At 36.2% G+C, this 13,611-nt stretch overlaps 1 protein-coding gene across 2 annotated transcripts; it reads left to right on the top strand.

Moving 5' to 3' along the window:
• Positions 1-4,740: 4,740 nt before the first annotated feature.
• LOC110776895 (uncharacterized) lies at positions 4,741-13,174 on the top strand. Of its 2 annotated transcripts, none has more exons than XM_021981463.2 (10): positions 4,741-5,284; positions 5,709-5,840; positions 5,941-6,072; positions 6,165-6,296; positions 6,461-6,795; positions 7,504-7,656; positions 8,314-8,406; positions 9,715-9,773; positions 11,835-11,928; positions 12,708-13,174. In XM_021981463.2, the coding sequence occupies exons 1-10, from the start codon at positions 4,906-4,908 to the stop codon at positions 12,924-12,926; spliced, it is 1,728 nt and encodes a 575-aa protein (XP_021837155.2). In that variant the 5' UTR covers positions 4,741-4,905; the 3' UTR covers positions 12,927-13,174. The 2 variants fall into 2 exon arrangements, with proteins under 2 accessions (XP_021837155.2, XP_021837154.2); XM_021981462.2 differs by having other exon boundaries at positions 4,743-5,284; positions 6,455-6,795.
• The last annotated feature ends 437 nt before the right edge of the window (positions 13,175-13,611 follow it).

The raw sequence follows: 13,611 nt of genomic DNA, 5'->3' as shown, positions 1-13,611 counted from the left end.
TGAAAAATAATAAATACGTTGTATAGAATAACCATTTAAGCCCAAATTGTAAAACAATAAAAGCTCAAATAATAAATTAAATTTTTATTTTTAACAAACTAGTTATTGGAGCGTGCGCTAGCGCGCACGATCCCCCAAGGTATAAAAAAATTGTTCCGTAAAAGGACATTTACAAATTTATGGCGAACTCTAGGAAAACAAAGCTAAAGCTCGATTTGCTCGTAATTGATAATATGTGATTATAAATACGTTTACAAGAGGTTTCATTTATATTTTAACATTCCACGTGAAACATTAGCAACGTGCTCTCCGAAATTGTTATTGTAGTATTCCACGTGAAACATTAGCAACGTGCTTAGGTTGAAAATGGAAGGGGGAACATCTCATAGAAAAGTAAAGACAAAAAGAAGGGTGAAAATAGACATTACACTATTGATAAGAATAAGACAAAAGAAAAACAAAGAAGCAAATTAGGGGTGTATAGGTAATTGCACTATTTGGTGAATATTGATAGAAGTTCAAGGCTTTATAAGTGTTAGGATTAGCAACATGTTACTTAGATTTATAAAATGACAGGGTACCCAAAACAGAAACGTATTGCAACATAATCCGGTTTCAGTTCTCAATTTCAAGAACCTGTTGCAACGGATTTTGCTTCTTGAAATTTAGATGATGTACCCTGGTTTGCTCACCCCTAGTCAATACAGAGTTGGAGTATATACAAAGTACGTAGTATTTATTTCCGTAGAATTTTAGAGTTGGCAAACATATCATTTTTAATTGGATTATGAGTCCGATAGCTTTTGGTTTTGGATTTGGTCATTATTATGAAAGAGTAATTATTAGACGTACCATTAACTGCTTTTCTGGGTTAGGTCAAGTCTATTTGGGTCAAATCAAACGACATGACTTCATGTAAATTTTGAATTCGATGTTTTAGGTTAGTTAATTACAGGTCAGTTTCACGGGGTCTAATTTACATGTGTTTTAAAGTAGATATATTATACTATTCTCTTGAATCACGGTCTATTTAATGTTGTGAAATTCTTTTAAACTTACAATTTTATAACATTATGATATAACATACTTTCTCCGTCTTTATTAAATGATACAATTCATTTTGACACAAGAATTAAAGCGAAATAAAATAGAAAGTCTAACAATAACTTATGAAGAAAATGAGATATGGTGACGGTCGTAAGGGTAAAGTTGAAATTGCATCTAATAAAATATTCTAAAATAGATAAAAATGTGTCAATTAAAAAGCATTACAAAAGTAATATTTGTCAACTAAAAAACAAAAGAAGTATAATACTAAACATCTCAACAAGGCATATGCATTAGCTCAGAACTATGTACCATGTGATGTGATCAATGAAGTTAATTTCCAGTACTATGCTTTGTTTATGTATGGGTCCCCTTACCTAGTGGAAAGGGTCGAGGTGTGGTCGACTTTGAGAGCCTTGATCTAGGCTTACCCCCGGAAAACTTGTCATTTTGGGTGATTTCAACCAACTCGAGAGCCCATGCCAAAAGTTGGGAGGAAATTCTTGTATCCCTGGTTCGAGGGATTTCTTGTCTTGGAAGGTGGATTGTAGTCTCATTGATATACCGTTCTATGGTGCAACTTTTACATGACAAATAATAGAGAGGGAGATGGGGATATTCACGAAAGGTTGGATAAAGCTTATAGAAATATATGGATCGTGGAGGACAGAATTTCCAAATGCAACCTTATAGAACTTCTCAATCATGTTATCTGACCATAGCCCTATTTTGTTAGTCTGCAACCCATCTCAATCGAAGAAAAAGAGGCCTTACAAACTTGAGGGGTGGTGTCTTGACCTCCCCCAGTCTCAACTTCTTGTCAAGGACTCGTGGCAGTCTCCCCACTAGGGGTCAGGCATGTTTAAACTTCAAAGGAAGCTACGTGACTCGCTCAAAGCATGTAAAAAATGGTGTCTCGATTTTAAGCATGAATGAAGGCTTGATTGGCACTGCATTCAAGACAATCTCCTTGCGACACAAACGGGAATGAGCTCCCTTTCTCAATCTAATGAAGATAGGGTCGCGAGGATAAATATGAAGGAGGAGATTAGTACCAAGCTACACTATTGGCGCCAGCATTCTCGATCAAAATGGGATTGTCTTTGTAATCAAGGAACTTCTTTTTTCTATCGAGTGGCCGAATCCCGAAAATGTCGAAACGAAATTAAAATGATCTGCAATTCAAGTGAGGAGTGGATTTTGGATGGTGTGGGTATTAAGGGCGAATTTGTGGGCTTTTTTAATGGCTTATTTTCGGCCAACCCTCCACCCCCGAGGTTGCTGCTACTTTGGATCGGTGGAAAACTGGTCTTCCATCCCTCTCTGAGGGTAATTTATTATTGCATTCTGTTTATTTCTCTCTCTTTATTTTCTGTATAACTAGTAGAGTAACTATATTGCATATAAGTAAACTATATCAACATAAGAGTTACTATATGGACCGCGGATTTTTTGGATCACGTGAACATTGCTTGTACATGTCATCTTTAAAAGGCTGTAAAATACCTAAATATCCTGGTCCACACTAATAATAGCGTGGACCTGGTCCATACAAGTGGGATTGCTAGGTGGCTGGGCGGCTAAGCCTAGATAGAAGTTTTATATGTTAGGTTTCTTTTAGCATCCCAAAATAAAAACAATTGTATACAGAGTTTTCAGGTCCAGACCGGTTTATTCCAGTTTTTGTCCGGTTTGGACTTGAATCCGGAATCGCGTTTTATCTTGGTCCTGTGTCCGGTCCTGAATTCACAGGCCCGGACCGAAAAATTCAGGTCCAGTTCCGGATCGGATTCAGGTCCCGGTCCAATTATGCACACCCTTAGTTGCGAGGGCTACTACCTATTAATATACCCATGCAAACTCTAATTACTCCCTTCGTCCCTTAATACTCGCACCGCTTTCTTTTTCGGGTCTTCCCTTAATACTTGCACCGCTTCTATAAATGGAAAATTTCACCAATATTATATTATTTCTCACACTTACTTACTAACCCATCTATACCCCTAATCCCTACAAAAAATCATTTAAAAATTCACATACCCCACTCACCATCCGAGGAAGTCATTTCGGCATGCTGTGATGTGTTTCAAAACACATCACAGGGGCATTTATGTAAATAAATTGAATTTCAATGGTACATGTTTTAATCGTAATGGTACATGTTTTTATCGTAATGGTACATGTTTCTATCGTAATGGTACATGTTTTTATCGTAATGGTACTCTGTTTAGCGAAATGATACTTTTTTTTAATGAATGGTACACAAAATGCCCTGTGATGTACATCACAGCATGCCGAAATTCCGCTCCCTCACCATCCCCACCCTTTACACATTTCCCACTAGCTATATTAAAAAATACCCCACTATCAACTAACACCCATTATATTAATAAGTCTATTCAAGTGTCTTAAACTCCGCAACGGTCAAACCGGTAAGAGTATTAAGGGATGGAGGTAGTAAAATTTAGTCCACTCGCTGAAGGCCGTAGAAACGTCTCGTACTAGAACCAACGGAAAAAACAAACTTTCTACCCGCAAAAATATTACGAGATTATCTTGCATATGATATGGGGACCGGATGTGGCCTCATCCGCGTCCGGATTGTTTTGTAATTTTTAACCCCTCCAAAAGCACAAACTTTAGTTTAAAAGCACTTTTTACGGTTTAAAGCACATTTTTACAATTTTAACAAACATATGTTTTTTCAAATACTATAATACGGAGTATTTCTTCTAATTAAGAAAAAATCTAAATCTAAGAAGTAAGCAACCAACAAAAATTTACATGTCCTCTCAATCATTTGCACTAAACCAATTTATTAAAGTGTAGATTTTAATTTCCTTACCGGTTAATTGAATACCTTTTAATAATATGTTACTCCCTCCGTATTTATTTAAGGGATACACTTGCCTTTTCCGGCCGTATTTATTAAGAGATACACTTGCCATTTTTAGTAACTTATCAACCCCACCATCTAATTAAATAATACATCTAATTTACCCTATCACCCACCATCCTATTAAACAAATAATTTCATAAACCCACCCCACCCTCCACCCATCAAAATGACATGGTCCCCACATGTTTAATTATTAAAATATCTATCCAACCCCACTTGCTTTATTATCTTATTTCATACTCCCTCCGTCCCGGAATACTCGACCCGGTTTGACCGGCACAGAGTTTAAGGAACTTGAATTGACTTATTTAATTTAATAGGTAGTAGTTGATAGTGGGGTATTATTTTAATGTAGTTAGTGGGAGGTGGGTTAAGAGGTGGGGTTGGGGGAGAGTAGGGGTTGAATTTTTAATTACTTTTTGTATGGAGTAGGTGGGTAGGTGGGTTAATAGGGGTGGAGTGAGAAATAATATAATATTGTTAGAATATTTCCATTTTTAGAAACAGGTCAAGTATTAAGGGACGGCTCGATAAGGAAAACAGGTCAAGTATTCCGGGACGGAGGGAGTACCATTATTCTTCTTAATACCCGTGCCCGGCCAAGTGTATCTCTTAAAAAAATACGGAGGGAGTATATTATTAATAATATATGCTTTTTTTTTGGTGCTTTTAAGCGGTAAAGATGTGATTTTACTCTGTAGAAATGTGCTTTTTGAAGGGTTAAAAGTAATAAACGACCCGATTATACGTAGATCTACCTGCAATCTGGTGTACCTTCTGCTAATTGCCTCATCCGACTAATGTTTGCCAGTTGCGAACTTGCGACTACCGTCTACCGTACCAGTCCTCCACTATTCCCCAAATCTTACCAAATTGGTCCCAAAAATTGATGTTCATGGCCATATTGATCTCCAAAAACAACTGATTTACCCATAATTTAATGACCCTAATCAACAATCATGTCATCCATCAACCAATCTTCATGGCTATGTTCTCTTCATACCACAAAAACCTTTCAACCCACCCCTTTTCGCCCCACAAACCCCAAATTCATCAAATATAAACCCCTTAAATTCTCTTCTTTTGCTGTGTGCAATTCCAAAGATGAATCGAATAAAACAGAAGAAAGCTTAAAAGAATCTATACCAGACAGAGTTAAACTTGCACTTGAGGGAGCTAGAGGGTATAAAAAATCATTGCAATTGGGTAAAAATCAAGAAAATGGTAAAGACCCAGTTGGTGAATCTGCTGGAATTGTAAGTGAATTTGGTGGGTATCAGCAAAACAAAGGAATTCTGGGTAATGACAAAATCAATGTTGAAGATGAGAAATTTTCAGGTAATGTTTGAATTTGAAGTAATTTCATTAATTTTGTAGGTTATCATTTCAAAGGGTATGTGTTTTGTTTGTGTCAGTGTGTGTATATGGAGAGCCACAAAGGTAATGAAGGTAGATGGGATTTGATTTCAAGTCTTGTGTACCATTCCTTGTTACATCAATTTCAACTACATTTGCTAAGAGAGCAAGGTGTAAAATAGAAAATATTTATGACGTGGGAAGTAGCATTTCCTAGGATGATTACGGACTTAATTCACTTATAAGTAGTATAATGTGACAAATACCGTTAGGTCATAGGTGGTTGTTTTTGCTTTATTGGAGCAAAAGAAGGATACAAACTGGTGTTATGATTTTGTAAACCTTTTGGTTTATTAATTTTGTGAAAAAGTGTGGATTTTCAATGACAATGGAGGTCTAATTTCAGGGGAGGGGGATAGTGGAGAAAAAGAGATCCCTGAAGCTATTAGAAGGGCGATGGAGAAGGCAAAAGAGTACCAAAAGAACAAAGAAGTAGTGAGCAATGGCAGAAGCAATGTAGAGAGTGAAAATCTACCAGGTAGTTTGGACTTTGGACTTTATAAGAGTTTGTTTAAGATTACAACCTCAGATTATATGTGATTGTTTTATTGATAAAAGAAGATGGGCTTGTGTTTCAGAGTATGGAGATGGCGGAAGGGAAGTGGTCCCTGATGCTGTCAGGCTTGCAATGGAGAAAACCGCAGAGTATGATAAGAATAAAGGAAAACCGGGTCAGGACAAAAGCAATGAGGAGATGGAGCAGTTGCGTGGTAATGCTTAGAGAATATGCTGTAGTTTATCTTTTGGTTCCAAACTGTGAGACACACAAATTTGGTTGAGTTATAATGGTGATGATATTCAGGTGATGTAATTGGTGGAGATATGGACCTTCCGGAAGCTGTTAGGATGGCAATGGCGAAAGCCAAAGAGTATAAGAAGAACAAAGGAACCATTGAAAACAATAGTAGCATTGTGGAAAATTCAAAGCTGACAGGTATGTGTAGTAGGTTAACGTTTCAAAGAGCATATATACGAAGTATATGCTTCAAAATAATTGTCGATGGATCTGAATGGCTCTGGAATTTGAAAGAATTGTAAGTTAATTATATGGTCTTGGGTGATTGACAAGCTCATGGGATAATTTGTTTGTAGGATCAGAGGGAGGAAGTGCAAGTAATTTGAGGAAGGGAAATATTGGACAGAACACTGAAAATAAGGGAGACCTTAAAATTTCTGGGATTCATTTCGTGGGCTTAAATTTTGCGGACAAGAAGAAAAGTAGGGGACTGCCAGCTGGTCTGGTCCCAGTTGCAGACTCTTTTTCAGTTGATGATTTGCCTGAGGTGGAAATTCTTGTTGGTGATTCCAGCAAATTCGGAAGTGCAACATCCTCAGAATCTAATACATCTCCACAAGAAGAAAATTCTGATCTTTATAAGCCAAAGGTTACTACATGGGGCGTGTTTCCAAGGCCCAATGACATTTCCAAAACGGTATGGTGCATGCTGCAATGTCTTATCATGGTTTTTACCCCTTATGTTCGTATATAATTTAGAAACCTTTTTTTTTTTTTGAGCTTGCTCAAGTGGAATTTAGCTGATTCATTCTTCTATAGCAATGTATGACATGATTTTCTTAGCTCTTCCATAGCATTGCTGATGGGATATAATTGACAGCATATCATAAATACAATGTTTCTAAGTAGCCTATAACCAAAGGACAGCTGTGGAGTTCATATCTTGTTATCCTCAACTTTTGTGCTTGCTGAAGTATTAATTTGCTGATTCTTTGTGTTTAGTGATTTATCATTTGACAGTTTGATAGATATGTGATTCTTCTTACACTTAATTGAAACTTAGATACTAGAAAATAGCAACCAGGGGGTGGTGGTGGGGGGGGGGGGGGGGGAGTTCTACTGATTCCTAAGTCTTTTTAGTTAAAAAGTTGTTAATTACATTGTAAGTATGTTTACCGATGTGCATCATCATTGCATGGGTGTTTTTTTGCTTTTCTTTGTAACTTTTTGTCCACCAAAGATTATGCATGACTGTTGCTTGTTTTTGTCATTGAAATCTGCTTGTTGTCTCTGATAGTAAATTCATTTACATGCCTTCTTCATGGATTCTGTTTGTTTAAAACATTTTTCTGAAGTTCAGTTTCTGTATTTTCCATGAGAACGAAACATATCTATGATTTTACAGTTTGGCGGTGGTAGGACTATTCGCCCTGGAGAAGAACTTGAAAGTCCGGAGGATAGAGCTGCTAAAGAAGCTCGATCCCGGCAATTAGTTGCTGCTTACAAGCGTAAGATGGGATATAATATGGACCCTAAGCTAAGAGCAGAATGTGAGAAGGTATGCTCAGAGACAACGTTTTGTGCATATCCTTTACTCTTTAGTCTTCTTTAGCATGAGTTTAACAGGCTGGTTATACCGAGATTTGGCATTACTTCACTAGTCATGCTGTTCATGCATTTATGCTTCTAAATTATACCAAAACATATTTTGGTAGCTGGTTAAGTATCTGATGCTAGTACTTCAAAGGAAAATCCCCCTTTGGAAGGCATTAGCAACCTTGTTCTGTTTATACTACCTCTGTTTTAAAATAGTTACAACATTTTGACTTCCACGTTTGCGATGCACAATTTGGACCACTATTATGATATCTCCAGTTTTCTAATTAGTAAGTTTATAAAAAGTTGATATTTTGAAAATGTACATTGAGGAAATCCTAACAATTTTTAACATAACCACGTTACTTCGAAACACATGAAGTAGCTGTTTGTGCAATAGGTTGTAGTGTTGTACCCCGCCAGTTACTATGCTGTGGAATTGAATTTATCCTTTGACATCTTACACAAATGAGGAAGTCTTTTGATTCTGATTTATTTAAATCATCCATCACTTGTGTTTTTTTTGTTCCCTTCTTCTGCCAGCTCACTATATTTAAGAACGATAGTTTTTTTTTTCCCCTTCTTCTCTGTACTTTAATTCGATTGTATAGTCTTTTAGGCATTGGAAGACGGTGACTCCCTGATGGATGTAGGAAGGCTGAAGGACGCACTACCGTATTATCAAACAGTTATGGATAAGTTGTCCTTCCAGGTAAGTTTTTAGTTATGTATGTCATGTGTAGAAGCATCTTGCTTTTTATCCATTCTGGGTGGCTATGTTTATGCCTTGTTACTATGTATCTCTTTTGAGACAATGTTTGAAAGTATGAAACTGGACCCTTTTTTTAGTATGCTCTTTGTGGAATATCAAGCTATGTTGATCCTTCACCAAAATTAGAAATTTTGCCAAAAAAAGAAAAAAAAAGAAATTGTTTTGATGTCCGAAGAGTACAATACGTTGGCACTTTAGCAGAGTAAGACTCAGTGGAGCGGGTACCTAGGAAAGAAAGAAAAATGTTGTGAACAACAAATCTTTTTACTGCTTCCTTTGGGGTACTGGTTAAACTGATTGGTATGCCTAGGCAAACATAGCATCCAATAACAAATGTAGGTATGGTTGCATTGCTGAAGTTGATTACCCAAGAAGATTGGTTGTTGTTGTGGGATGCTAGTACTGTACTACCTCTTCTCTTTTAAACACTTCCGGAAGCAGATATATTTTCTGTAAGAGCATTATTAATCGTGGGGAAAAAATTTTCTCAAGAGGTAAAATGTTGCTGAAAAGTAAAGAAATGGGAGCATTAATGGTGGGGAAAATTTGCATTTAGTGCGGTAAAAGGGAAATCCTCACGTGGCATTGCCACGTGGTATGTCAGGAGTATCTTGTAATGGTTGTTTTTCAACGGCCATATATTATATTTCTGATTTACAAAAATAATAATAACGGTCATAAAATTTCGAGATCTATATATATTATATCTACATCCATTTTTGTTATATATATATATATATATATATATATACTTTGACACGAAAAATAATTCTTATTTCTCTCTCTAATTTTCTTATTTACAGAATTACAGCTAGTGGGTAGAGAGAGGGAGAGGGAGAGAGAGAGAGGGGTGGGGAATTGTTCTTTTGCTCATGGATAAGAGAGGAGCGGGGAGTTGTTTGTTGCCCATGGTTAACAGTGGTCTAAGGGGAACCAACCACTAATAGTAGTCGAAAGTTTTTTTGGTTTTTGTTTTTTAATTGTAAAATTACCGATTTCATTACAGAAAATAAAGGTTAACGTCAAACCGCAGTAAACAACTTCCTCTTAACATATAACAAGCCGTAAATCCTGAATACTACAGTTGATGGACTTCATGGTGTATTATTACAAGCCGTATTATTACAAGCTGTATAACAAGCCGTATTATTACTTCATGGTGTTGTAAGATGGACTTAGTTTAGAAACTAGAATACTTGCTACTTTTCTTTGATCCCTTATTCATATGTTCTGAATGATTATTTGCAGACTAAGCTTCATGGTTTGGCTGCATTGCAATGGTCAATTTGTCAAGATTCACTTAATAGGTATGCTCAGAGATCTGTTACTCTTATGATAGTCAATCTGTTGTGCTGATAATGGCTCTAGTTGATGTGAATGGATGCATTCAATTTCATAATATTGTTTTACGATTGATGAAACCTTTATTGGCAGTCCCCTTGTAGCCTACCTTTTTCATAATTATATTGCAGCATGTTTGTCAACCATCAGCTGGTTTGCCTAGCAAAACAGTTTTTGATGCGGTTGAGAAGTATAATATGGAAGATCTCCATGAAGCAGCCTTACCCTGGTTCTCTTTTTGAGCTTATTAGCGGATTATCATTATCTTTGCCTGCTGAATATTAGTGAACTAAAAGATTGCTGTTCAGTTAAGGAGGGATACGTTTTGGGTCTACATTATTATGACTAGACTAGATGCTCAATACATACTTTGCAAAGACGAAGATTGTAGTGCAGGGTCTTAAACTTCTTTTCTTCAGATGATCATTTAAAAATAAAAAAAGAAAAAAAAAGTGGATTGGATGATGAAAAAATTATATCATTATGGTTTCCTACTACTACATTGTTGGTTTCTACTCTTTTTTTTAATAAGAAGAAAATTATTATTAAAATTGCTCAATCAAAATTATAAGTACATCAGATGACAAGGTGTCCTCGGATGTCGGAAGAGAACTAAAGTCAGAACTACAAGTTTGCCCAATTCCCTTGTATATCTTTAATGCAGTAATAATGTGGGAAAGCCTCCATCGCCTTAACCCATAAAGAAACTAATAAAGTAAATTTATCCAAGAATAGATCACATGGGACGACAACACCATTAAAAATACGACCATTCGCTCCAACGACACACCCTACAAAATTGCCATAATCGCATTTTGCCGAAGCACCTTCTTCTCCTTCCCTGCACCAAAACCTACAAAGAGAATCTGCAACCATTCCTGAATACTCGAAGGTCTAATCCAAGATTCTTCATAAAATGCAAACACTAGTTTCCAAAGGTAGCATACCATATCACAGTGAAGGAAGTCATGTGAGCATGACTCATTATTTGCCCACCAACGCAAGCATATGGCAGGTGATATAGCCGTTTTTGGCACAGCTTTTGGAGTATATCATTCATATTGAGCCTCCTTAAAGCCAAAATCCAGAAAACTCTCACCTTAAGGGGACCTTTGATTTGAGAATGAAATTCGCTAATTGAAAAAACCCAACGAATTAAGAAAAGATTTACATGAAAAAACCCAGGAAGAATGTCCTTTCAATACTCTTGAATCCTCCACATCCTTTAAATGAATATCCAAATGGTTATATATAGAAATGAGCTCCTCTATCTCTCGGTCATGGGGTGATCTCCTCATGTGAAAGTCCCATGCCTGCCATTATTAAAACTCGGCACTGGAGCATTATTGGTTTCTGTTCTTCTTGTGACCTTTTGTATCATTGAAAATATATTCAGGGAGAAACTTCTAATTAGGGCATGTTATATGAACTCCTGGTGCTGTAATATGTTATATATATTGCTTATGCTTCGCCATTCATAGGATTATTTTTAAGCATTATGGTTTATGTGAAGCCGTAAAGGTGTCTGCACCTTGATTCAAGAGGGGGCGGGGGGGGGGGGGGGGGTTCATTATCTACTTCGATGCAAAGTTACACAATCATTAGTGTTCAAACAATTATTTTGAAGATAAGATAATATATTACATAATACTCCCTTTGTTCTACTCGTAGATATCAAGCTTATCACAGAAAACTATTTCACATACATCTGGGGATATTTAGAAAAACTCGTAAGTTTTATTATTTCATGATCTCCGTACAGAGATATTACAAGCTGCTAACCTACTACTGCTATTGTTGATGGGATAATTTTGAATTCTTTATTGTGAGCAAAGGAAATATAGGTTAATAAAAAAAGAGAATAGAAAGAAGTGCAGGAATTTAGTTGTGCTCATATTTCATGAATGAAAGCTTCATTGTTATGAAGAGTCTAGGATCTAGGTTCTTGTTTATGTGGTAAACTTCCAACACCTCAAATTTTTATATACCGAGTATTTTATTTCTTATATTTTTGGCTTGTTCTGCAGGACAGAAGAAGCTCGAGTTATGTATGAGAAGCTTCAGTCACACCCTGCTGCTGAAGTGAGCAAAAAGGCAAGACAGTTCATATTTAGCTTCGAGGTGAGTTGTATTTCTCCTAGTGTTCCTTCATGTTGCACTTTGTTTACTAAACGATTCATCTGCAGCTAGGAATATTGGTTGTGAATTATTTGTCAACTAAATTGACTTTTTTGGTTGGTAATTTTTTATGTCTTTCTGACATACGACACTTTGTTTACTAAACGATCCTAGGTTGTGATTTGTTGGGCAGAAATCATTTTCCAGAAAACCTGGTTTTGCCATTCGTTTGCTTGGTTTCTGAAGGGATGAGAAGTTGAATTTAGTTTCCCAAGGGTAGAATATATATATTCCTTTTGTAAGGATTACGGAAAGACGGCCACATTTTCCTTTCTATTCCTCACCTTCGTCCTCCTATCCTTTCATCCTCTCCTCTCTATTCCCCATTTTCTGTCTCTAAATTTTCAAACAAGGAACCACAAAGTGAAATGAAGTTTTTTGTCAACTGATTTCCATTTGACATAAAAATTGAAAATGAGATTCAGTTCTGAATGTGTTTTCTTTAGGTCCTTACACTTACTCCGTCCTTAAATAATAGGCCATTTATGTTTAGGTTTCTTTATAAGGACTTAAGTTGACATCTTCAATATTTAAATTGTTACATGGACAAATAAATGTAGTTTTTCTTTGAAATCTCTGTTCAAGGTATGATCAAGGAAGGGAAGGGTAATATTAGAAATATAAAAAATTAACAAACTAAACAGAAAGCGTCTTGCTCCATTATTTAGGAACGATTTAAAATAGAAATATAAGCAGCTTTATTTATGTTGTTAATATGGCAGGCCATGGAGATGATGAAAGTTAGATCAAGTGCTCCACCCAAGAACATTGGTTATGAGAGCTACTTCGAAGCTTTTGTTGAAGATAAAGAAGATTATAACTTAGGAAGCGCTGAAGAGAAGGATGATGCTCTTTATCAAGCTTTTCTGTATGTCGTCTTCCTCACGTCTCCCATATTACTTGTACTACTACTGGTAGCCATAAAAGGCCATAGATTTTAATTTCTGACCATGCCAAAACAAGTCCTCTGATGGTTCCTCTTCTTGTAAATCTTTGTCTCTTTTATACCTATCGTGAACGAAGAAGTAAGTTATTTGTCACTGCCTATGCTAGGATCAGCTGGGCAATCTGTATGTCCTCCGCAAACCACAGTTGAAGCTTACTATGATGTTTATAGTTTACAATTTATAACTGTAATTCCTGTCGAATTCTTACTATATTGTTTTATAGTACTTGTTTTCTGATGCAACATTTGTGAAATATAGAAAGTATATGTACGTGACTACTAATTACGAACAAAGATCACACTTATTGATTGAAGGCTCGTAATTCCCTAAGACATTTGTCAGGAAATGGAACCCGATGGCCTCGTGATCCAATCACATTCTTTTTGTGCCTTGAAAAAGCTTCAACTCCACAAAGTTCACTCATTTCACTACCTATCTATGTTGGTATGGATTTAAAGATGATGTATATCGATTGACTTGAAAATTCTAGACAAATAATTGAAGCAAACAAGCCTATGTACTGTACTATAGTCTATAACGGACTTTTAGGAAACTAAAATTATTATTGGAGGATACTTTTTTGTAGGAGGATTTTTTTTTACTAAAACAAATTAAAGGGACTAAAGTAAATTCAATTTTCCCATCTAGTCTCTACTCTCTACTCTCTAGTGATGGGACT

This window comes from Spinacia oleracea, chromosome 1, assembly GCF_020520425.1.
Source record: "Spinacia oleracea cultivar Varoflay chromosome 1, BTI_SOV_V1, whole genome shotgun sequence".
Lineage (NCBI taxonomy): Eukaryota > Viridiplantae > Streptophyta > Magnoliopsida > Caryophyllales > Amaranthaceae > Spinacia > Spinacia oleracea.
The sequence above is the reverse complement of the archived record's forward strand: the minus strand, read 5'-3'. Positions and strand labels throughout refer to the sequence as shown.